The sequence below is a fragment of the Schistocerca cancellata genome, chromosome 6 (genome assembly GCF_023864275.1).
Source record: "Schistocerca cancellata isolate TAMUIC-IGC-003103 chromosome 6, iqSchCanc2.1, whole genome shotgun sequence".
Lineage (NCBI taxonomy): Eukaryota > Metazoa > Arthropoda > Insecta > Orthoptera > Acrididae > Schistocerca > Schistocerca cancellata.
Window position 1 is genome coordinate 691,154,294 of NC_064631.1, and position 26,974 is coordinate 691,181,267.

At 42.6% G+C, this 26,974-nt stretch overlaps 1 protein-coding gene across 3 annotated transcripts in view; it reads right to left on the reverse strand.

Moving 5' to 3' along the window:
- The window catches only part of LOC126191240 (voltage-dependent calcium channel subunit alpha-2/delta-3), a 792,714-nt gene that overhangs the window by 89,966 nt on the left and 675,774 nt on the right, over positions 1–26,974 (reverse strand). For all 3 annotated transcript variants that reach the window (XM_049932047.1, XM_049932049.1, XM_049932048.1), the window contains one exon: positions 14,713–14,825. In XM_049932047.1, coding sequence (XP_049788004.1) covers positions 14,713–14,825 — 113 coding nt within the window. The remainder of the gene's footprint in view (positions 1–14,712; positions 14,826–26,974) is intronic.

The window sequence follows — 26,974 nt, forward strand, 5'->3', positions numbered from 1 at the left end:
TGACCTGAAAAATCTGTCCCTGGTGCAAAAAGGTGTGAAATACACAGGCACAAAAACCTTTGATGCACTTCCAAGTAATATAAAGTGTCTACGAGATAAAAAAGTACTGTTTAAAAATAAGCTAAAGGAGTTCTTGCTTGAAAAATTTTTCTGTTCTCTAGAAGAATTCTATAGCAGAGATAGCTAATTGTATTTCCCAAATACTATTGTATATTCCTGCCTCAATATATCTTGCTGTGTTAATCAGATTAATTGGTGACCTGTAAAAAATTGTTTGGACAAAATCAGAATGTTGTATCTGGCACTCTGCTTGTGAGAGTAATTTTATCATACCGATTGTGTTTCCAACTTGTATTGTTAATCTTTGTTTATTGCCCTCATGGAAACTAATGTAATAATGAACTAAAGGTTTTTGACTCGTTCCACATCCATGTGTTAACACATAGAACTGGTTCCATGGAGTACGTATTGCAATAAAAATAATAAAAATTATTGTCTACCACTCACCAACGACTTCAAAAGCAAGCTGCATGATCCTTTTTGTTTAGCAATCTACCCTTCCCATCTGGATGTATTATGAATTATTTTCTTACACTTCTCTCATTGTCTTATCCATTAGCCTTTTTGAGTAATTGTGACTATGCAGACTCTGCAGAAATTTACATTTCTCAAAATAAAGTGCAATGTTATATCTGGGCTAACCAAACAAAGGAATAATCTGCTTATAATTATTGCACTAAAAAGTGTCTCAATATCCATGACGTTTTGTGACTCTTTGTCTAGTGGTACTTGCATAAATTTGTTGTATAACTACATCTGTGTGGTTCTGGAGTGTAGTACATGATGATACAGTTATAACTAATTGTACAACATGTTACACCTTTGAGTTCTTATATTTTGTAACACTGGTAAACCATACTTTTTCTCACTGTGAGTTCACTGGTTCATTTCAAAGTTTGGGGACCCATATTTCTTATGTCATGTTTATCTACATTTAATCTGAAAACCTAACTCTTTATATGTTTTGAGTTTCTTCTGTGAACATTATCATATGAGGCTAATTACATAAGGTTGGTGCAAAAGTAGATAGCATTTTCGTTTTGCATGTTGGTGTTCTGGTTGCTATGGGTTTCTTTATCAACTGACATTTTTTATTTGTAGTTCACTCTTGCTATTTGAGTTTACATATTGAATTTGTCATTAGGAAATAGCATATGGAGCTGTGGATGCTAGAAAACTGAGTGCAAAGTGGAGAAATCTGAACATTTCTGACATATTCTTCTGTTTGAGAGAAATAGAGGGGTAATAGCAGCGGAAGTAGCCAGAAACTTTAGCGCCCTGTATGGGGCATTGGACAGAGCATCTCAAGAAAATGGTTTTCTTCTTTTAATGAAGATCATTTTGCCATCTTTGATTCCCCACATTCAGAAAAATCTTTCAGGGTTAATCCCCAATAATCCCCATCAGTGTACTCGAGAACTGGCAAATGTGATGTATTGTGATCATTCCACCATAGTTCGACATTTCCGTGAAATGGGGAAGGTTCAAAAATCAGGTGTATGGGAATCGCATGCTCTATCCGAAAATCACAAAAATAAATGGGTGGCCATATGTACACCTCTACTTGCTCATCATCAATTGGCTCAAACAACACCAACCATTCTTATCCAGTATCTCTATTCTTGATGAGAAATGGCGTCTTTATGCTAACACATAGAAAATGAAGGAATGACTGAGCTCAAACAAAGCAGCAACTTCCTGTACAAAGACCTGCACACATCCATGAAAGATAAATTAAGGGCAAGGCCGGTGCAAGGCATGCCCAAAACATGCGGCCGCACGGGAGACCACTTTCCAAGGGGCAGCAAATCTGCCACCCCCCCCCCCCTTTTTTTTTAAGGACAAACAACATTCATGCCTAAGAGGGGAATCAAAACCAAACCTCAGAGGGAGTGGTTTCGGGAACTGTGGCATGGCGCCTTGACTACCTGCCGGCCGCCCCTGTTGAACAAGGGGAGGGAGGACTAATTTCTTCCTTGCCACTGTGGCAGCACCGTCGTGTTTACACTGGAGGAACAGAGAGGGGGAAGCAGTTTGCCATACACACCAGGATTCTTATTAGTGGAACACTGCCAGCCTGTTACGCGCCGTGTGTTTACTCACAACTACACTACTGGCTATTAAAATTGCTACACCACAAAGATGACATGCTACAGACGAAAATCCATAGACAGAACATTGCTTCTAAGGGTTTCTTTGTGAGCTTTGAAGCTCATTTCTGTTTGACAAAAGTTGTGCAGTTTTTGCAAATTTCATATTTCCTTCTATTGTTCGTAATGCCGTATAAATTGCTGCCTGATAATACATTTATCCATATCATCAGTCACATACTTGTTGTGAGTTTCTTGCTTCTTCTTCTTGGGTGCTAGTTTAACCATAGCCTCGCTGTACCTCGTCATGTGACCTAGTTCCTGGCAATGCCACATCACCACTTCGTTTTTCCAGGCAATAGGTATTGTTGCATTCTTTACAACAAAAACTACAGAATTCGTTTCGGTAGTTGGCCGAGGGAGTCAAGATTGGTCAGAAGCACTTTCATTGTGTTTCATAAGAACAGAAGAATTGGTGCGTCTGAATTTCTTGCAACTTAGGATGTAATAAGTAAGTGCTTTTCATATAACGTACAATTAGTATTGCGCATGCACGTTACTCACAAGTTAGAATTTTTCTCCTTCAAGATTACAGAATAGGAAAATTTATTTTTCTTATGATCTGTTACTTCAAAAATTGGCAAGTCGGCAAATAAGCACGCGTTGTCCCAATAGCCAGATAGAAAATAAAGTGAAGAAAAGTGAAATGATACAGTGATGACCAATTTGTAACCCCTTATTCCATAATCAGACACAAAAGAAGTGACACATGGAAATTACGACAGATATCAAGTGTCAGTTCTTCGAAATGAACAACCGCAGTGCAGTGAGTTAATATATGTCGACTAGCATTAGTACCCATCGATGCCCAGGTGAGTAGTTATTGCATTATTGTGTTACTCCATCTCCTTATTCTTCCTCTCTCCATTGTCTTCTGCCCCACTTTTTGACCGTTTCACCTGCTTCTGTAGTGAAATTTGGCCTGAAATTCAACTTCACATGGCTCAATTCTTATGATTTCATCTCCTGAACAGTGTATCCTACAGCAATATAATTTTCCGTTTACGTGCAATGGAATATCAGTAAATTGTCTGCGAAGAGTGTTGCAAATAAAGTTAGTACACTGACATCAACAGTTAGTTTCATGTAATCGTTCTTTGCAAGCTGGATCGAAACATGTCCGACGGTAGTAAAGACTGCCTGGCAGTGAATATAGGAAAAGACGGGCGCTGAAGGAAGCTGGCGATAAGAAGCAAAAGGATGCACTACAATGATATTTCAAGCCAAAGAGGGAACGACCTAGCAGCGGCGAGGGTGGAAAAATAGATCCCGAAAGTACAGAAACTAGTGGAGCTACTGAAACTACATCTTTATCTTCAGGACATGATGAGAAAGTTGATGAACACAGTACTGTGACCACTGCATACAGTAGCAATGCTGACGGTGGGCCACCCACATAATGTTCAACAGACTTCGTCTGGACTCAAGACCTGCTTTGTGATGAAAGCTCTCAGATTAGAACATCAGGCAGTACTGAAATTAGGCAACCTGATTTGGAAAATACCAGAGGAACATCAGCCAAGGTACTCACCACTGGAGAAGGGATTGAAGGCGAGACTAAACTGGAAGACACAATTGACTCAGATCCCGGAAGACGGCCGGAAATTATTACCGACTGCATTCGAATGACTTTGGTCATGCGAGGTCCTCCCGAGCGCATTAAGGAAGCTGAAGAATGTCTTAAAAATGCAGAAACCGGCATTTCAGCCCTGTGCACTACAGCTATTCTTTGAAGAATTTAGAAGAAGCAGATAGATATTGTGGGTGTACTCAAAGAGCACGGATGCTGTGTTCTGCTTTTGTTGCAAACTTTTTTCATCATCTACTGTAAAAATTGCATAGAACGGTATAAGCGACTGGCGGCACCTTGCTTCGTATCTCAAAAGTCACGGGAAGTCTACTGAGCATTTGAATTCACATAAAAAGTGGATCATGTTTTCCGAGGGACTGAAAAAGTCACTAACTGTCGATACCCATCATCAAAGGTTTCTGAATACTGAAAGCGAACATTGGAAAAATGTTCTTGGGCGCTTAATAGCAAATAATTCCTTTCCTGGGTTGGCAATGTCTGCCTTTGAGAGGAAGTACACATACATTCTTTCAGTCTGATAATGGAAACTTCTTGAAACTCGTTGCATTATTCGCAAAGTTTGACACTGTGATGATGGAGCACCTGCACAGAACAAAGCAAGGTGAGACTAAGGGTCATCATTATCTTGGAAAAGAAACACAGAATGAACTAATTCATCTTATTGGATCATCTATAACCAACCACATTCTATTAATGATTAAATCTGCAAAGTATTACAGTATAATTCTGGACTGCACACCAGATATTTCAAAAGTTGAGCAGATGATGGTTGTGATACGTTTCATCCAGGAGACAAGACTCGACGGGGTATACGACGTTCAAATTCGGGAGCATTTCCTGGGATTTCGTCCAGTGCCCAATTCTTCAAGCTCCACTTTGACGCACGTTGTACTCAAGTTCTTGGAAGATAAAAAACTCCTACTGAGCGATATGAGAGGGCAAGGATGCAAACATGAAAGGAAAGAAGTCTGGTCTCCAGAAAAGAATTTCAGATATGAACAAGAGAGCATTTTATGTACCATGTAGCAGTCACTCATTGAATCTTGTTGTAAATGATGCCGCTATGTGTTCTAAATATGTTGTTTCCATGTTTTCGACAGTGAAAAGCTTGTACTACTTCTTCTTGTCCGGTATTCGACATTGGGATGTCTTGAGGAAGTATCTGCCTAAGCTGTCGCTGAAGCCACTGAGCGATAGAAGGTGGGAAACTCACATTGATGCACTTACTCCCCTGAGGTTTCAAGTTGGAGGCATTTATGATGCACTGGTTCAGATATCAGAAGAATTCGATGGCATGACCGCTCACGAAGCAATGTCACTTGTGAATCAAATAAAAAATTACACATTCCTCACTTCTCTGGTAATCTGGTATGACGTTCTGCTTCACATCATTGTAGTCAGTAAGACCCTCCAGACCACTGACATAAATGTTTCCGAGGCCGTGGAAATGCTTGAAAAAATGAAAGCACATTTTGAGACCTGCAGAACAGAAGGAAAGTTTGTGTCTTTCTTGATGGATTCCAAATAACTAGCTACAGAATTAGAGCTAGAAGATCTAATGTTACCACGGATAATTGTTTCCTGGCGATGAAATAAGAAGCCAATACACTTTACCTATGAAGGAAGGGACGAGACAATAGATGACCCAACAAAATGTTACAAGATTGATTTCTACTATTATCTTTTAGATATAGTAGCCATATCTTTGGATGAGAGATTCCATCACCTGAAATCTCATTGTGATTATTTTGATTTTCTCTACAACATCAGCAAGCTGAAGAATGGACCTCCTGACAGCCTGGACACGAAGTGTACAAACCTCGCAGCGATTTTGCATGATCATGAGTCTAGCAACATTGATGCACTGGAGTTGAGAGGAGAACTAAAAGTGCTTTCATCATTGTTGAAACCTGGAATAGGTCCAAAAGAGACTCTGAAGTTTATAGGAAGACATAATTTTTGCCCTAATGTTAACATTGCTCTGAGAATTCTCCTAACACTCCCAGTGACAGTTGCGAGTGGAGAGAGGAGTTTCTCCACTCTCTGCTCACCCAGAAGAAATGCCAGTCTGCAAATGCCCCTGCAGGGCATGCCGCTGCTGCCAACACAACATGCCTCCTCCCCCCTCTCTCTACACATTTCCTCCTCCCCTCTCTCTGTCCATCTCGATCTCCCCCGCCCCCCTCCTCCCACCAATCTTACTATCCATCTCCTTCCCCCCATTCTCTTGCTGCTCAGCTGTGCCTATCCTCAAGTGTAACCCTACAAAACAGATTGATACAGCAAGCCGATACTATTCCTAAAACACGTCTGTTGTGCTGGGTACACTAAACCAGTGTCTTAAATTTTAATTTTAATGTTTTCTACATCCACATAAAACGTCTACCATGCAGGACAACCAATGAAGCATGGACTGAAAAAATTCGTTTTTGCCCACATAAACACTCCTATGGGAGCTAGGAGATTCTAACCACCACACTGTGCTAATACTTGTGAAGTGTGCTGCTGTTTGTGTCCGAAATTTGGTTGGAATTGATCCGGGGGTTAGGTAGGAGATGCTGGAGACACACACACACACACACACACACACACACACACACACAGAGAGAGAGAGAGAGAGAGAGAGAGAGAGAGAGAGAGAGAGAAAGAAAGAGTGTGTGTGTGTGTGTGTGTGTGTGTGTGTGTGTGTGTGTGTGTGTGTGTGTGTGTGTGTGTACATAATAATACTTTTTTGAAGAATGCTGTGAATTTATTTTAATATTTAATCCCTATTCTGAGAAAGTCTACCCCTCACATTGACATGCACACATTATCAACATGTTGCTGTGTCCATGACAACAGTAAGAGAGAACATGAAATGAAGTGTATTCTCTAAATTGTAAGGCATTATTAAAATAAATTTATAGTAGTTTTTGAAAATGTTATGGAAATGAATGTTATGCTACACATCTCACTTTTAGCTCATACAAGGTGATGTTGCTCTGTACCTGGCATTCTTTTCATGGAGCACATATGTAACTGATATTGTTTTCATGGAGCACATATGTTTTCTCAGTTGTAGGTAGAATAAACAAGAATACAATAATTTTGTTTGCACTACGCAAACTTGGTATGTTTTTTGTTTGAACAGTGGATTGCAACATAAAATTTTTTTCAGACATTCCTCTTCCTGTAATGGAGCACATTTGCAAATGTATAGAATACATCACCGAATTTTCATCTTGCACTTGCTGCACCTTAACAAAAGACAGCTTCATTAGAGACCACCTGATCCCATCAATCAGTCATTTCACCCTGACAGTGCTACATTACAATAGGAAAATCATTCTGTCAGCTTCTGCACAAATTCACAATTTATCTGACACCCCTGCAAACTTCAGTTAGAGAGAACGAGTTAATGATCAGGATGCAATCACAGTGCCACTGTTCTCAGACTCTTCATACTCACAGAACAGCAGTGGGAAGGAAGAAACCAAAACAGCACTGATGTAACAGCACCACCTTGTTTTCCAAGGTACCATAAAATAGAGTGATTTTGAACACCCAAAAGATTTTGGATATTATGGAATATTTGCTCTTTCCCACTGCATAGCAATGAATTGCTGCTCATTTTCACTTCCACACTCCAGCTATTTTAAGCACAACACTGTATTTTTGCGTTCCCCAACTTTTACTTTAGGTCAATTATTTACCTAGGTAAATACCCGATGGACAGTCTCATTGTTAAAAGTTCATGCAGCATCATCAAGTGGCAACTTTATATTGTAGCGATTGGCAGAACAGTCTGTAACTGCAATTGTAAATGAGCTCAGTAGCTCACAGCATTGAGACAATTCCTGTACAAGTTTCTCAATTTTTTTGTGTAAAGTTATAAAACAATAAAGGTATTTACAAAATTATATACTGTGTCGCATGATTTCAAACAATGCCAAGAATGTATAAAAGCAGGAAAGTTGCTTAAGTACAGTGTAATTATGATCTGGATCTTTTAGATAAAGTTGTTCATGATCCTCAGTGTGACAAGTAATCCTACAAAAAAAAAAAAAAAAAAAAAAAAAAAAAAAAAAAAAAAAAAAAAAAAAAAAAAAAAAAGGCAAGATTTGTGCAGAATACCTAGATCAACCCTACAGAATAAAGCGTTCGAAATACATCCAAAAAAATTGAGACGACAACCAATATTAAATGAGGAAGAAGATGAAATGCTGAATCAACGTATCCTGTGGGCTGCAGATTGGGGATTTACTTCCACTAAACTGGATATTAGATATTTAGTGAAAAGCTGCCTTCATAAATCTGGCCAAAAAGAGAAGAAATTTTGCTACAATTTACCAGGAGAAGAATGGGCAAATTTATTCCTCAAGTAGCATTCAGAAGATCCCTCTGTTTGTTTAAGCAAAAATATTAAAAGAGCTCATGCAGACATGAACAAACAGACAGTTAAGCTGTATTTGTGCAATACAAAGCCAACACAGGAAAATCTCCTGCCTAGCGACTTGACCAATTACAATAAAACCAACATGCCAGATGATCTGGGCAAGCAATAGATAAATACAAAATGAGGGAGTAAGCATGCTGAAAAAGATTTATCAGAATCTAGTGTTTTGATATTGATGGCAGTGAGTGTTGATGGTAAATTTCTTCCTCCACATGTCCTTTAAAAATCTGGGGAGGTGGCCCACAAGGAACCCATTTCAATAGGAATAAATGTGAATGGTTTGATATACCAATATCTGAAGACTGGTTCTTTACAATAGCTTTGCCCAATTTGGAAAAGCAAAATGTTCCAACAGTGGTGACTGGGACAACTTATCCAGTCATGTGTCTTTATGTGTTATAGGAAAGTGTGAGCAAAACAGTATTTTATTCATTCTCCTTCCCCCTAACAGTACCCACCTCCTCAAGCAATGCTGGACATAGCTTCCTCAGACCAATGAAAGCAGGGTGGCGAGCGATATTAACTGGATGGAAGAAGTGCATCTCATGGGAGCTGTTCCAAGGATGCTTTTCCATCTCTTCTGAAGCACATACTTATTAAGATTTCGCAAAACTCTACTGAAAACATAAAAAGTGGATTTTGTGCCAAAGGCCTAATCTCATTTGATCTAGATCATATCTCACAGAAATTGCCCAATAATGAGGAGGGCTGGCAAAGCAGTGCAGATGCATGGACTTCCAGTTCTGAAGAAATGCCCAAAGAAGTTCGTTATCCTCCAAGTAAGCCTTGTAGTTCCAACCACAGCAAACTAGACATTCCTCCAGGGAAATCAATTATGAGCTGTGACTTTCAGGGAAACAAAAACAGCATGGAAACAAGTGACAGTGCTTCTAGCAATATGAAAGTAAAAATGGCCCATCATCCAATGAAGTTTCACTGCTGAAAGAAGAGGCTTTTCTTGTTGCTGACTGTAGATACATATCCAGCAACAAGGCAGTATGGTGAGGTGCCACAAATTTTGGTGCAAGGGAAGTACATGTGAAATTCTTGCACCCACATGAGAAAAGTAGAAATGTATTTGTGTTTCCTAATGTCCCTGTTGAAGACACCACTCAAAAAGACCAAGCTTCACAAGTACACCAGTGGAGACGAGAGTGATGTTTACTTTTAGAGAAGTTGAGCTTTAGACTTGTGGGCTATTGTAATTTTATGGACAATGTTTGAAGTATTTGCAACTTAACTTTGAAAATCGAGTAACAAAACTGACATTGATCTTTTAGTAGAATTGTTTTGTTTCTGTTTCCAATATTTTCATTTAAAACTTTAAAAAATTGCATTCAATTTGTCAGAAAATAAAAATTGACCTTGAATATAGAAAATTCATTATCTTAATCCTCATCACTTATTTGTAATGATGGACAACCTTAAAATGTATTAAAAGTCACTAAAAATCAAATAGGCAGTCTGGATATTTAAAAAAAGCCAAATTCTGCTTGACCCCCCCCCCCCCCATTTACTTTGAAACTTAGGACAGATATTTAAGAAACACATGTGTGCAAAATAACATCAATCCATTGGGTGATTTCAGACACTTTACTGTAGTCTCAGGTAACTATAGGTACACATAGACTTTCTGTTTTTAGGATATTTTATTTGTTACATCTATACCCCACCACACCTGTAACAAAGAATCGAAACTAAGAAACTCTATGCAAGGCATGGTGAAAATAACCACAAAACAGTCTGAAATCTAAATATTTGAGTATGAAACTCTCAGCATTAGACTCCTAATCACTCCATTTCTTATCTCTACTGCCCAGCTCACAACTGTAATGTTAAGTATGGCTAGGAAGCCTCAAAGTTATTGTCACTCTCTGTGTGGAAGTAAAAGGACAGGACTCTCACATATGTCCTGTGGTAGAAGGTGAATGAACAGTACCGAGCTGTCAAAAACTGGCAGTGACACTTCCGTCCTATTACCTTCAAATCAGAAATTGGTTCTGGCCCTGTTTTTAACACTGCCTAAATCAGCCATGGGCTGAAGCAGGCCTGCCACCCTTTTTCCATGAATGAAGAAATATCTGAGTGCTACAGATATGATCTCGAGTTAAAACTGTGGAACTGTGTTAATTGTGGTCAGCACTAATGTTTGTACTACACAGTTTTTAAGTTTTTCAAATATATTAATAACTGATAGTGCCCCATGAAATCAGTGAAGTTAGGTAGATGCTTGATATGTAGTAGTAGATATAAACAGCTGCTAAGTCTTCTAAGAGAAAGAGCAGTTACTTAATGGTTTTTTCCCTCCAAGCAGTTGCTTTTCTCCTAAAACATAACCTAGATGTAATTTTCATAATTATCGGTGTGAGTAGATTACCAGTAGTCATCTGTTGTTAATGAACATTACAGATGTAACCAGTAGTGGTGAATACAGCCAGTTAATGTGTAGCTTGATTTCATCCAAATCCAAGAAGGCTCACATTTATGATAGGAACTGCTCATGAGATTTCTGGAGGCAATGTGAGCAGTTTAATTGCTGTAATGTCATTCTTTACTAACACAATCCCTCTGATGTGAGAGATTTATGGCTTCCTGGATAATCTATATTTTTTACCTACTTTGGCCTACTGATATACTGTAAGAGGTGAAATCTATTTATTCAAGTGCATAGACAACAGGTTTTTCTACCAGATACATGAATTAAGACAAACAATTAAATCTAAGTCAATAGTCAAATGGAATCACTGGGTTCTAAAACTATAAGGTGAAGAGATGAAAAAAAAAAGCTCACCTTGTTTTTTCCTGTCATAATTTTATTTCTTTTAATTGTGAGCAGAGAGAGAGCAGCATTATCTCCGCTTTACACATATTTGACATATATCAGTACCCGTGGACAAAGCTTTCCAAAATTTAAAACCCACACTCTACGAAATGTTTCTGCCATGCGCTAATGTGAAATACTCAAACAACATGTGTTATAAATCACACTTTTATGCAGTCTTCAGAGTTATGCAATAAATTAAATTACACATTAAAAGGCACAGGCTGCCACTGCATCAGTTTCTGTAAAGGATACTAACAATCAATTGTGACTAGTGTTAATTTACTCAAATCACATGTATTTTTTGAAGCATCCAAAATCTTACAGGAAAAGACAACATACACAAATAGTAACTGAGATATGGATCATTTTATCTGTTTCAAGAACAGTCAGTACTCTATGGAATATAGACTGTCTTCCACTTGATATTCATTGTTCATTTCTTTTCAATTGTGTTTGTCTCCATACTCAGTCCTCAGACTGTCACACTTTTGGCAGATATTGCACTTTCCCCTACATCAGCCATTCAAAGGATTTTAAAAAAAGTGTATCATATTCTTATTGGAAAAAATTATGAAAGCATCCCATAAACCCAGCTGTAAATTTATACTTGCTGGGATATGGCTCTTTCATCCTACAATGGCCAGCTGTTTGTTGATGCTGCAAGAACTAGTAAATCTGGTTACTACTCACAATTACACATCCTTCGACTCTCCTTTTCAATGAATAAAACATCTAGATATGCCTGGATTTCGTCACATGTGGGACACATACTCCTGTCACATGTGCACATTCCTGATGGGTGTGGAACACAACCATGACTTTAAATGACACCAAAGTGAGTAATCAACAGCATTAAAGTATTGTGTATTGGGACCGCAATGCTACTGAACCTTCCCAACAAATCCATCACTCATTAAAAGATTCTGTTAGGGACTGTCATATGAAGTGTAGAAAATAAGGTGGTGATCTGTCATTGCATAAACGATGTCCACTGTCTTTCTGCAACTGTAGTTTTTTTCCAAAAGTGTAGTTTTTCCAAAATCTGGGGCAAGTTGTCATGCAGAAACTGGTGGTAAAAAGTAACTATTAATTTATTCAGTGAAGTGTATGGCCCTATGAGTCTGTCATCAACAATTCATGCCCAAACACAAATTTGATCCCTAACTGCTCACCCAATGATTTGCTTCTGACCAGTTGTGATTACTGTGGTTGGTTTGGACAATGGAAAGTGCAGGATGGAATAACAACAACAATATGAAAAGGGTAGATTGCTACTCATCACATTGGCGAGGAGCCGAGCTGCAGAAGGGCACAAACAAAATTTAAGCTTTTGGCCAAAAGGCTTTCTTTGGGAGTAGAAAGAACACACAAATTCACATGAGCACAATCCACACACACATGGCCAGACTGCAGGCTGCAACTGTGTCAATTTGAGCAGCAATTGATGATGATGATGATTTTGGATGCATGGTGCTCAACACCATGGTCATTACACTCTGATGAAAAGTCAACATTCCATTCTCATGCACAAAAAGGAGGGGAGGGGGGGGATGACAGATGGACACACAAAGGCTGTGTCTGCATGTGGAGCAGCAATCTGAGGTGAGTGACGGGGATATGGAGGAGGCATGAGATGGGGAGGAGGAGGTGTAGCAGGTTAGGGGTGGAGGAAAGTGGTGTGCTACCTGTGAGAGCATGCAGAGATGTGGTGGCAATAAGATAGTGCTTCTATTGCAGAGACAGTACACTGTGGTGTGGGGGTTGGCACAAGGGGATCAGAAAAGGAAAAGGGGAGAGAAGACAATTAGAGAAGGGGAAAGGATTGACAGATGCGTTGGTGAAATGGCAGGCACATCTAGGCACCTATCCCCTTCCCTGCCCTGTGAGGACTGTGAAGATTGAGGCCATGTAGATTACAGAAACAATTTTTGGAGGACAGGCTCAGGACTGTGTTTTGAGTCTACTTAGGTTCAGGATTCTGTATCATTGTGGGAGGGGTTTCTGAGGGTATGCAGAGACAGGATCCCTCTGGCCTGAACCTATGCTAGTTTCAGTCCTTGATCTACCTATCCACTTCCCTGATCCCACTCCAGCACTACATACGCCTTCCATTCTGCCAGTGCACCCTCTAGTCCTTTTCCCCTCCTCTTCTTCTCTCCGGATCCTTTTCTGCTCCCCACCTCCACCCTCCCACCCCTGCACAGCGCCCTATCTATGCAACAGTACCCCTAACGTGTCTCTGCACAATCTCAAATGCAGCACAAACTCTTCCCTACCCCTTCCATGCTATCCATCCCTCTCCCTGTCCCATGCCTCGTCCTTACCCCGACCAGCCACCTCGGATTGCTGCTCACATCAGACACAGTTGCAGCCCACAATCTGGCACAGCAGCTGGAGACAGTGGCCATGTGTGTACGAGTTGTGACTGTGCATGTTCTTTCTGTTTATGAAGAAGGCTTAGATGTATAGTAGTCTTTTGCTTGTGCCTGTTTGTAGCTCAACACCTCTTTTATGTGGTGTGTAGTAATTTATCCTTTTCGTAATATTACTGTGATAATTTAGTATCCTGCCTCACTCATTAATGAAATGCAAACAATGAACTATGGATCCTTCAGACTTCTGTCATCGACTCCACTGGCAGAATTGCAAACTGGCATGGTGGTCTTGTGTCGTGACAGCTTACACATGTTGGAAGTGATTCACGAAGTAACTGCTCATACATCATTGACTGTACAACAGCACATTTCATACCATGAGCAGCTGCCATTTATCACTGTCAGTTAATATTCATAGCAGAATTCAATGTCTGCAATTTCCCATGTGGAATACTCAGACTCTTATTTCATTGTTTATGTTGTTCACATTTCATGGAGTCACTATCTTGTTCAGATACCAGAGCAATCTCAAAACCATACGGCAGACAGTTAAAAGCTATGTCTAAGAACAGCAACCTAGTCAGAGGCCAAAGTACAGCAACAGAAACAACTTAAGAAATGAGCAATGAAAATCAACCAGAAGACAGCCAACACCAGTGAGTATTGAGATTTCTCAACAAAAGTAAAATGGCCCATATCTCAAGAAGTATTTGTTTCTGGGCATGTGGTTGTAAGACCTCTTTTACCAGCACTATCTTCCTTAATAATGTGTGCATATGATAGGAGAGCTCAGCTGGTTTGAAAAAGCTTACTTTTACACTAGTCAACTGTTGTTTATATGAACTACCTCATACTCACATTTCTGTAACTTCACCAATCTCACAGACCCATACCACCTGTCTATATACCACAAAACTTAAAAACCTGTGCATATGAATATTGGTTTTAATCAGAATTTACATCTCTGAGACCAAATATTCTGACAGGTTATAGAAGGAGTGGCTTTTACTTTAGTTTTGCATATTTAGGAATTTACAATTTTCTTTCTGATGTTTGTTGCAACATGTTACAGATATCTGCACCAGAATGAGGAACTATATTGTGAATTATTGACAGCAGAGACACACAGACGGTTCAGTGAAACAGATTAATACATAGGATTACCTAGGAATAAATCGGCATTATCTTACGACCATGAAACTGTAATTGATAAATTATTTTAAAAGAAGATGCTAATTGAGCATGTATTCACATGTCAACATTTTATGAGCACCAACCTGCATCAAATGGTACAGAGTAGACAAAACTCTTGCTATTTTCATAGTGATGTTCAACTGCTCTTTTATACCACACCTCATCTATAGCATGATTATGTATTTCACTGAAGTGCCTGAAAAACAAAAATAATAATAATTACTGCATTATTGAAATGGTGAGAACCAAAGATTATAAGAGATCTACACTTGCTTTTCAATAACATTTGGAAAACAGAAAAGAATCCAGAAGAGTGGAAAAGAACATTAATTCACCCACCACATACCAAGGTAGACAAACAAAATGTCAACAAGAACAGAAATGTGTCACTTCTGTCAGTACAAACCAAAATATCATCAAAAATTCTCCTGAACAGAATTGAAGAAACTAAGGCAAAAGGGAAGGTCTTGCACAGAACAGATTTTTAACTTAAAATTAATAATTCACCACTGAATGTTAGCCATTAAAACTGTAATAATATTATTTATTGGTATCCAAAAAGTACACTCCTGGAAATTGAAATAAGAACACCGTGAATTCATTGTCCCAGGAAGGGGAAACTTTATTGACACATTCCTGGGGTCAGATACATCACATGATCACACTGACAGAACCACAGGCACATAGAAACAGGCAACAGAGCATGCACAATGTCGGCACTAGTACAGTGTATATCCACCTTTCGCAGCAATGCAGGCTGCTATTCTCCCATGGAGACGATCGTAGAGATGCTGGATGTAGTCCTGTGGAACGGCTTGCCATGCCATTTCCACCTGGCGCCTCAGTTAGACCAGCGTTTGTGCTGGACGTGCAGACCGCGTGAGACAACGCTTCATCCAGTCCCAAACATGCTCAATGGGGGACAGATCCGGAGATCTTGCTGGCCAGGGTAGTTGACTTACACCTTCTAGAGCACGTTGGGTGGCACGGGATACATGCGGACATGCATTGTCCTGTTGGAACAGCACGTTCCCTTGCCGGTCTAGGAATGGTAGAACGATGGGTTCGATGACGGTTTGGATGTACCGTGCACTATTCAGTGTCCCCTCGACGATCACCAGTGGTGTACGGCCAGTGTAGGAGATCGCTCCCCACACCATGATGCCGGGTGTTGGCCCTGTGTGCCTCGGTCGTATGCAGTCCTGATTGTGGCGCTCACCTGCACGGCGCCAAACACGCATACGACCATCATTGGCACCAAGGCAGAAGCGACTCTCATCGCTGAAGACGACACGTCTCCATTCGTCCCTCCATTCATGCCTGTCGCGACACCACTGGAGGCGGGCTGCACGATGTTGGGGCGTGAGCGGAAGACGGCCTAACGGTGTGCGGGACCGTAGCCCAGCTTCATGGAGACGGTTGCGAATGGTCCTTGCCGATACCCCAGGAGCAACAGTGTCCCTAATTTGCTGGGAAGTGGCGGTGCAGTCCCCTACGGCACTGCGTAGGATCCTACGGTCTTGGCGTGCATCCGTGCGTCGCTGCAGTCCGGTCCCAGGTCGACGGACACGTGCACCTTCCGCCGACCACATCGATGTACTGTGGAGACCTCACGCCCCACATGTTGAGCAATTCGGCGGTACGTCCACCCGGCCTCCCGCATGCCCACTATACGCCCTCGCTCAAAGTCCGTCAACTGCACATACGGTTCACGTCCATGCTGTCGCGGCATGCTACCAGTGTTAAAGACTGCGATGGAGCTCCGTATGCCACGGCAAACTGGCTGACACTGACGGCGGCGGTGCACAAATGCTGCGCAGCTAGTGCCATTCGACGGCTAACACCGCGGTTCCTGGTGTGTCCGCTGTGCCGTGCGTGTGATCATTGCTTGTACAGCCCTCTCACAGTGTCCGGAGCAAGTATGGTGGGTCTGACACACCGGTGTCAATGTGTTCTTTTTTCCATTTCCAGGAGTGTATTTGGTTGAGTAGACAGAGAAACAATAGATAACTCCATTATGGATTTTGGACTTAATGCAGTAACAGCAAACATAATGGTTGAAATTCTATCAAATATTATATCTAAAGTGAAATTCATGGGAGAAGTATCTCAGCCCTTTGAAATAAAAACTGGTCTTAAATACCTTTACTGTTTAACTGTTCTTAGAAAAAAAATTGTAACGGTCAGGAATTTGGAGCTAAGATATCACAAAATTGAACCAATAATTTTGGGAAGGAAAACAAATGGAATTAAGATAAAACTACTTGGCTTTAGCAGATGATTTTCCAAGACTTTCAAAAAGTATGTTTGAAGTAGTTACGTAAATAAATATTCTGGAAAAAAATAATGAACAGTGCTTGTCTCAAAATTTCGGTAGAAAAAAAAAATTATGATAAAAAGCCTACCAAAATACATAGAAACACATTTAGGCAAAATAGAGTGAGTTGGTAAATTTAAATATGTTTGAGAAACTATATAGCACAATGGACCAGAAAGATTTGCAGTAGATGCAAGAGTTAATACAATGAAAAGAATATGTGGTTTAAAAAAAATATCTGCACAAGAAATGCATATCTAGAAAAGCAAAATTAAAACTCTGTACCACAATGGTAAGACCAGAATGTTTATATGTATGTGAATACTTAACAAAGAATTATAAGCTGGACAGAATAGATGCACTTAAGAGACAGAGTACTACAAAAATATTGGTTGCAATACAGACTGCACATGACTAGAAAATGAAAGGTAATGAGGCAATTTACAAAGATATAGAGAAAATATAACAAGTAATGGGCAAAGTAAAGACTAATCTTCTTTGGGCAACTCTCCATAATAAATGAGAATGTGCTAAATAAGCAAATATTCCTGTCTTTCTGGAAAAAGAAACCAACAACAGTGTGGACTACAAAAATAAGAAATGAACTACAGAGAAACAACATCAAAGAACCTTTTGAAGAATAAAATACTAAAATTAGATGACTTTCAGCATGATCCTGGGTAGTAGTCAGTGTCACACACACACACACACACACACACACACACACACACACACACACACACACACACAATGCTAATATTAAACAAGTTCACACCAATCCTCATACTATTTTTTTTTAGTTCAAATTAGAATGCATAACTACATCATAGTTCCTATGGAAGTATGATTAAGACTAGCATGATGGAGAGCTGCATCAAATCAGTCTTTTGACAGAAGACCACACAACATGTTAAAAAGACATAATACATGAAAAATAATCACAAAAACAATAATAATGAATGATCCATAATGCTAAATGGAAAATAGTATATTAAACAGTGTAGAAAACTGAATAAAGGGCTCCAAAATTGGAGGAATAGTTTGCTAGCTAGATCCAGTCTGATTAACTAGCTTTTTTTCCCTCTAAATATCTGTTTTTTAACATAAAAAAAGACAAAAGCTAATGGAAAATGCTCAACAGTGTGTTTTATCATACATAGTATGGGTCAAAACCACAGTCAAAATGCAACATACAGTTCACCAAAACTGTGGTGTATAGGTATGCATATGCCACAGGAACTACAAAGGCTTTACTCTGCACGTTTCCCTCCATTACCTAATTTATGATTCCTTGATGACTCAGGACATGTCTTATCAACTCATTCTCTGTTTCAGTGTGCCTTAAATTTACTTTCTCTTCAATTCAATTTAGTACCTCCTCAGCAGCTACTCAACTATCCATCTAATCTTCAACATTCATCTATATCACCATATTTCAAAAGCATCTATTCTCCTCTTGTCTGAACTGCTTATGGTTCATGTTGAACTTCCATATAAGACTAGACCAGACAAATACTTTAGAAACTGTTTAACACAGACAGACTGTAATTTTAAAATATTTGTTTCAGCAAGCACTGCTACCGATATTCATGCTGTTACTATCTCCGAATGAGAACCTACAGAGATTTCTAGACCCTTTCAGGCACAACATGTGGTTAGTGGTTGTGGGTGCCTTCTTCAGCTAAAGTTGTGTGTTAAATGTGTACGCTACAGCAGCACCAAGGAAGATGGCAGTACAACACTGGGCTTGCATTTGGGAGAATGGCAGTTTAAATCCCTGCCTTGACATCCAGATTTAGATTTATCATGGTTTCCTTAAATTACTTTAGGCCAATGAGGGATGGTGTGTTTGAAATGGACATGGCCAATTTTCTTCTCACCCTTTGCCAATCTAAACTTGTGCTCTGCCTCTTATGTTCTCATCTGCACTGTCTTGTTAAACCAAAATCTTTCTTCCTTCTACTCCTAAGCTGCTACTACAGAAGTGACAAACAAAACCTTAAAGAAAAACTAATAATAAAGAGACCATTAGTCACTACCATTACAGACATTTTACCAGGGCTCACCAATAAATTTAGAACATGATTTCTCTGCACACAATGGAACCATCTTCATTCATTGGTAATGTTCCACCTTTTAATGAATGGTGAGAGTGAATGATTCGTATGGACTTTCTCGCAAGAAATGGTATGCTATACAGACCACAGCTAGGCATTTAGCTGCCATTTTGAATGCCTTCTGAACCTGGACAGTCGATGGCTGCCATCACGGAGTGAAACTGCAGGTGTTCCCCTGTTTGCAGCATGGCACCACTATAAACTGTTTACAGTAATAAGTGCCTACCTTGGCTTTCTTGTACAGTCGTTTTCACTGGGATGCTACAGGCACCAACATCGGGAATGACATCTACATCTAAGTCCGTAATCTGCAAATCAGTGTGAACTGCATAGTAGAGAATAACTTTTATTGTACCATATATTAAAAGTTTCTCCCTGTTCCACATATTTTAAGATTTCTTCGCATTCCATTCATAGATAGATCATGGGGAGAATGACTACTAGTACACTTCTTTGTGAGTTGTTAGTTGGCTAATTTTATCTGCCCTATCACTACAGCATACGTATATACAGAGCTGAAGAGTTATCATTGTTTCTCCACATTTCTCGAAGTTTTCCTCATGAGATGTATGGTGTCTTTCTATGAACAGCAATTCATTAATGTTCTTTAACATGCCTGTTAAAGTGCATCACCGGCCAAAAAAGCCTCTGACAATTCGTCCTTCTTTGTATGTTCTCTATGCCTTTTGTTAGTCCAACCAGATATGAGTTCCATGCATTGAGAAGTCTTCATATATGGGTTAACATGTGTTTTGCAAACAATTTCTTTTGTAGACAAACTGCAAACTTCCAGCAGTCTAACAATGAATCATAGCTTGCTATTTACTTTACTGGCAACTAAGTCTATATGGTTGTTCCACATCATATCTCCACACATCCTTTCCAATATTTATACAACATGATGATGACCTCTAGTTGCAACTCACTAATTCTGTAGTCTAAGGACATCATACTTTTAAATTTGTGAAGTGTATAACTTTGCATTTGTCTACAATGAGAGAGCTGGGTGTCAAACACTCCACCAGTTTATTATTCTGTCAAGATCTAACTGGATGTTACTGCGGTTCTTACCATACAGAACTTCCTCGAAGGTAGCTATGTCATCTGCAAAAACTTTAAAACTGCAATTAAAATTATCAATTAGGTCACTAATGTGGAACAAGAACAATAATGAGCCTATTACATTTTATCGTAACAGTTGCAGGTAGCCTAATGCACCCCCAGGACAGTGTACGCTCTCACTGTCAATCACGGGCATCAGGATGTCCATAACTCTGAGCTACTTTTCACTAAACCTGGCTTGCAGCAAGCTAACCCATCTTGAGGCTGCACAATGAATGTACACATTTTCCTGCTGGTCACCAGTTGTTTAATCATGGGTCTTTCAGAGAACACCTCAATCGTTACCCACAATTGTGCGACCACAACAGGACGTCAATGAGCTAGTAACACCTGCTTTGAATGAACTACTTGTCAGTCACACACTATCAGCTGTCCTGTCCCAAAATCAGCTGTCACATCCCACAACTCAGCACACATGGAGTCAGCAACCTTCCTTGATGTGTGCCAACTACGGATGGATCAGGTATCATACTGGGACACGGATGATTTGAATGAATGTCCTCATAAGTCTGGTTGTGCAGGAAAGGGTCTGTGGCACTGATGAGGTCGACACCAGTATTGATCTGAGTATTGTCTTTGAACTAAGCTAAACATTATCTTTGTGCAGCTCCGCCATGTTAGTTCTGCATAAGCCTTGCTTGTGTAAAGATGTGAATAAATGAACTACTGTAAAATGGGAGTATTGTTTAGTGTAACCGACCCTAACTTCTCCCTCACTGGTGACCCCGAGTTGTAACGTCTTCCGTTTTCGTCATTTTACTGTGTCCGCGGCCTCCGCGTCGGTTATGTTCGCGTGTATTAATTCGACATAGCATTCGAACAATGACTTCGACCCAACGTCTTACGCCAGATGTTGTGATCGACATGCATCGTGTTTCGGGCGATGTACACCCACCAGGAATGCAACACAATGCCTCTCACTCGACGATTACGCCAATTTCGCCGGACGTTTTCGAGCCTGCAACAATAAGTTTTCGAGCCTGCAACAATAACTGAGGTTAGGAGTGTGCATGACTCTGGCTATCTGACGCCTTTGTTCCCACCACATGTGCCCTCCCTCATCGACGGTGCAGTTACCTCTTACGGATCTCCGTGCAGTGCGGGACCAATGCCGATTTCTGCAAATGCTTCGTTGGACAACCTACAACCACCAGGACAACGATTTACCACGCCACAATCTGTGCAGTACCGCGCGGATTCCTGCCACGTGGCCAGAACTGCTTTGTTCACAGGTCAACCTCCTCAGCATCCGACCACTCCCGTGCATGCATCGGTCAAGCATCAGCACATGCCTTCCTGCTTCAATACCTCGGTCTGCAACAGGAACAATAACTTGTTATCTGTGCCTGACCTCCATCTCTGTCCAACTGCTATGCCTCAGTGTTTTGTGCCACGACATTCACACTATCTGCACACTGCTTTGCTTGGAGTGACTACGAACAGTGAACATTCACACATTCCGTCCGACATCATTTTCCACACTGTGCTTCTGGACAGCCCGCATCTCTCCAGCCTCCCTGCAACACAGGTGGTCCTGGCTCTGATCATACGTCGAGCTTTCCGCGGACTAACACACGTTCTCAAACTTTGAACTTTCTCTCACCTGTCACCCCCGCACAAGCTCCAGTCAAGCTTCCGCTACTATTCTCAGCACATCCCAGTGCCTCATTCGCGTCAGCCTTCTGTGACACGTCAATCCGAACACAACTGCAATGTGTTGAGCTTCTGCAACCGCAGTCGACACATTATGGTGTCTCACCCGCATAGGCCTTCCACGTCACGACGGATAGCGCTCAACCACAACGTGTCACCTTCACACTGCCACCCGACAAGCCGTCATCGTCACATCCCCGGGAGGCACACTCGCCTGGAGTACTACAGCAACAACAGCTAGTTTCAGGCAGTGCCCCAACGAACTCAACTCAACCTGTTCTTCCGAACATTATACAACGCTTACAGATGCTGCCGCCATTTAATCCCGACCGAGCAACAACCTGGTTCAAAATTGCAGATGAAGTGTTCAACCATTAGAAACTCGACGAGTCAACCAGGATTCTGTGCTCGATTGCTGACCTGGTCGACACCCTGGACTCATCTACCTGGTACACTCTAGCCAAAGAGACAGTTCTACATTGGCTTGCATGCTCAACTGAGGCAGCAATATGGCAAGTGCTCCACGTCGAGCAACTAGGCAACGACAGACCTTCCCAACCCTGGAGATGGCTATGCGCCCTGGTCAGCGCTAATCTACTCTCTGACACAGCTCTCCTCGCCATCTGGTCAGATAAACTATCTCCCCACATCCGCTTTGCTCTGGCTCAGAGGCATTCCAAACCTGTCGAGCAAACAGTGACAACTGCTGACAAGCTACACGATGCATTGCTGCTTTATTTCACCAGCCACTGCCTACCTGAGAAGTCTCAGGTTCAGGCTCATCGTCCTGCAGCCGGGGCCGCACTGTGCCGACCATTCCGCTTGCTCCAGAAAGCAGTAAGCAAGCTACTGGGACGTCACCGGCTCCGCCCACAGTCATGCCCCCTCCTGCAACTGAGCCTGCTGTGACCGCTGAACCTTGGCCACCGCCACTGGCGACGAACGTTCTGCAGGAAATGCAACTGCACCACCCATACTGTTACTTCCACACACAGTTTGGTGAGGTGACACGGAACTGCAGACCACCCTGCTACTTCCCAAACGCCTCCTGCGCACGACATGACAGGCACCTCACAGTGCTACATTCCGTCTGTGAACGACCGGATAATTGTGGATGACTTTACATTAAAGACATGTCGTCAGAACACATTTTTCTAGTGGACACAGGCGCCGATGTTTCACTGCTGCCCACGTCCTTAGTGTCGTCGAACATCCGCCCTCATCATACTTCACTGCAAGCCATGAATTCAACTAAACTACAATGCTTGGATTCAACTTCACACATTGTCTCACTCTCCGCAAACTGCAAACTCAAGTGGACTTTTTTGGTGTGTGAAATTGATGAACCTATATTCGGGATTGACTTCTTGTGATACCACAAACTTTCACTGGACCTAGAGTGCGAAACACTGTGTTTCACCATCCGTCCAACACTCACTTCCTCTGTGCTCCATCGAGCAACCCACCCCGTGACACATTGGTCCGGGCTCATCTCATTTGTACATAGTTGTCTCTGTCGATGACGTTACAAGAAACCACGCATAAGTGCCTTGTCGAGCTTGAACACGTCACTCTCCCTCCGGCTCCACGAAACACAGCTCCAGCTCTCCAATGCAGCAAAGAAATTACAGACACTACAGCAAGGACAAAGCAAGGTCAGTAAGTGCGCTGAATCAGCTTGCAACCCCAGCAATCGAGCCTCCGTGTGTTTACCTCCCGTTACCCCTCGCAACTGTGCTATCAAGACTGCCACAACTTGTACTGACAGTTCTGCAGGGCCACAGCCTCCTAACACGGCAGTGTTAGGCACTCGGCTGGACGCAAGTGTGCATGCGTGTCAAGTGTCACGTGTTACCGAACTGTCAGGTCCTACCCCGCCCCTCGTGGACAGCACCTCAAACAATGCAACTTTGGCTCCTGTGCGCCGCCATGCAACCACCACTGACAACACAAACAGTGCACTCGCGCCAAGCGTTTCGCCCACGACCATGATGCAATAGGCCATCCCCTCGGACAATGGACTCACTAACACTTCATGAGCTCTATGGAGTCTCCCGACCATGATGCCACTGCTTCGGGCCGGCGGCCATCCTGTCACGTTGACTCCTGGTACACTTCGCCGCCTCGGCTCCCGCCGAGTGGCTCCGAACACCACAACCTTGCCTCGCCTGCCCTGCCTGCCACACATTGTAGACAAACCACCTCCTGTGCTGCCGGCAACATTTCCGTCGTCACCAATGGCACGGTTCACGAGCTTCGCCTCACGCCAGGCCCCCCAATCTCCAGTATACCACATCGACTTTGTCCCAAGCCCAAGCATTTTTAAGCTCCCCGAGCTTAAAAATGATATTTCTGAACTACTAATCTCTGACGTCATTGAGCCCATACATATGACACCCAAGAAAGACGTGTCCTGGTGCATGTGCGCAGACTACCGTCGACTAAATGCACGAACAATTATGGACAACTACCCCGTACCCAACATTGCTGACTTTACCAGTTCCCTTGCAGGTGCGACCACGTTCTCTGTCATTGATTGCAAACGGGCCTACCACCAGATCCCCATGGATCCTGAAGACATCAAGAAGATAGCAATCACCACCCCAATCAGGTTATTTCAGTTTTGATTCATGCCCTTCTGTCTGAAAAACCCAACCCAGACATGGCAACGCTTCATCAATGAAGTGCTATTCAAACTAAAATTCTGCTTTGCATATCTTGATGACATTTTTGTGTTCAGCTCCTCCATCGAGGACAACATTCGACATGTGGAAACTGTTATCAACACTCTCGTGGCAGCAGGCATCGAGACCAACCAAGACAAATTGCAGCCACATCAACCCGCTGTCACTTTTCTTGGTTTTTGGGTCTCTGCCAACGGCATTTCACCGCCCCCTGAGAAAGTACAAACAATACTAAACCTACCCAGACCTTTGTCATTCAAAGAGCTCCGGCACTTTCTGGGGATGGTTAATTATTATCGCCGTCATCTACCTCGGGCTGCGGAAATTCAGGCTCCGCTAACGGACGCCTTGGCAGGCACCAAGACTTCTGGATCTCAGCCCATCCCATGGACCCCTGCTATGACTGCCTCTTTCTCTGCCCTCAAAAATCTTCTTGCCGAGGCCTGTACCATCGCGCATCCTCATCCCAATGCACAGCTTTTCATCACCACAGACACCAGCGATACTGCCATCGGCGTTGTTCTTAGCTAGACAGTCGACGGCCAAACTTCGGCTCTGCAGTTCTTCTCGCGCAAGCTCACCAATGCACAATGGAAATATTCCGCGTTTGACAGGGAGTTGCTCACGGTCTATGAAGCGATCAAGCATTTTAAGACTGACATTGAGGGATGCCCTTTCTATGTTTTATCAGACCACAAACCGCTGGCTGTGGCCATTACAAACCCGCCAGCTGAACCACCTCCTCGCCGCTTCAGGTACATGGACTTCATATCTCAGTTCACCACCGACGTCAGACACATAAAGGGTGCTGACAATATAGTTGCTGATTTCCTTTCACGAGTCGACACCGTTGTTTCACTGTTAGACCTCTCTGAACTGCCTAACCTCCAACCTGCCGATGAGGACACGCAAAACCAGATTTCAGACTCTACCTCTTCACTACTTTTCGTCCGCACCACCTTCCCTGGCATTTCTGGTGAGATCTGGTGCGACGACAGTACGGGCACGTTACGCCCCCTCATCCCAACCACACTCCGTCGAGCTGTCTTCAACGCACTGCATAATTTACCCCACCCCGGTGTTCATGCATCCGCCCGCCTTGTAGCGGAGCGCTTTGTGTGGAGAAATGTCAACAAGGACTGCCAGCAATGGGCATGCTCCTGCGTCGCGTGCTAACGCTGCAAAGTACATGAGCACACTTCACCCCCCCCCCCCCCCCCCCGCCCCCCTCAGTGCCTTTTCAATCCCTCCTGGGCATTTCCAGCGTATTCATATTGACATTGTCCGTCCTCCTCCCCCCCCCCCCCCCCCCCCCTCTAACGGCTTTTGCTATGTTCTCTCATCTATCGACCAAACAACTCGCTGGGTCGAGGATGCCCCCTCCCCAATATCATGGCAGAAACAGTTGCTCAAGCTTTTGTCGAGTCATGGGTATCGCGTTTTGGATGTCCAGCTACCATCACGACTGACCAGGGCAGACAATTTGAGTCGGCCCTGTTCAACGAGATTTATAACATTTGCAGCATCTGGCGCCTCCATACCACAGCATATTACCTGCAAAGTAATGGGCTACTTGAGCGCTGGCACCGCACTTTCAAGACGGCTCTTCGATGCCACGACTCTCCACGGATGGAGGCCCTTCCCCTTGTGCTACTCGGTATTGGTGCGATCTATAAGGAAGACCTCAAAGGCCAAGTTTCTTATACGGCCCGAACATTGTCCTCCCTGGCGAACTTGTGAGCCCTTCCACTTCTCTCCCTCAGCCTGACTTACCTTCCATCGTGGACCATGTCAGACGCCACTTCATCAACCCCCACATCCCTCTGCCTGCCAGCCAGTCCCGCCCTAATGTTCACGTCCTGAAATCTCTGGACAATAGTGAGTACGTCATGCTCCGAGATGACACTGTCCGTGCTCCCCTCCAACCTCCATATACCGGCCTGTACCGAGTTCTCCAGCGCTCAGCCAACACCTATGACATCCAGATAAAAGATTCAGCTGTTACAGTCTCTCTCAACAGACTTAAGCATGCTCATGTCGAGCCCACTTCTAACCCCCCTTCAGGACACGACCACGCCACTCACTGGCTCACGATGCTCCAACCACTCCCTCCATGTCCGACTTATACACTCGGTCGAGTGACTTCCAGCTCCAATCATCAAGCTCCCCTCTGACCTTGACCTCTACTCTGGTCTCACGCACTCCGTCGAGTGACTCCATGGTCCCCATGTCGAGCTTACCTACGATCACGCCCTCGCCGCCAGGCCCTTCGCTGGTTCCTTCGACCTCTCCCCCATCGCCTGCCTCATCCTGTCGAGGTTTCTCACACCCCCACATCTTGAACGTGCCCTCCCTCAAGGTGTTTGTGCCTGTCATTTTATGGAGTAGTCTTCCATTGCCTCCAGAGTAAATGCTTGTTCACAGATATTAGTAAATGATATTGAACAATAGC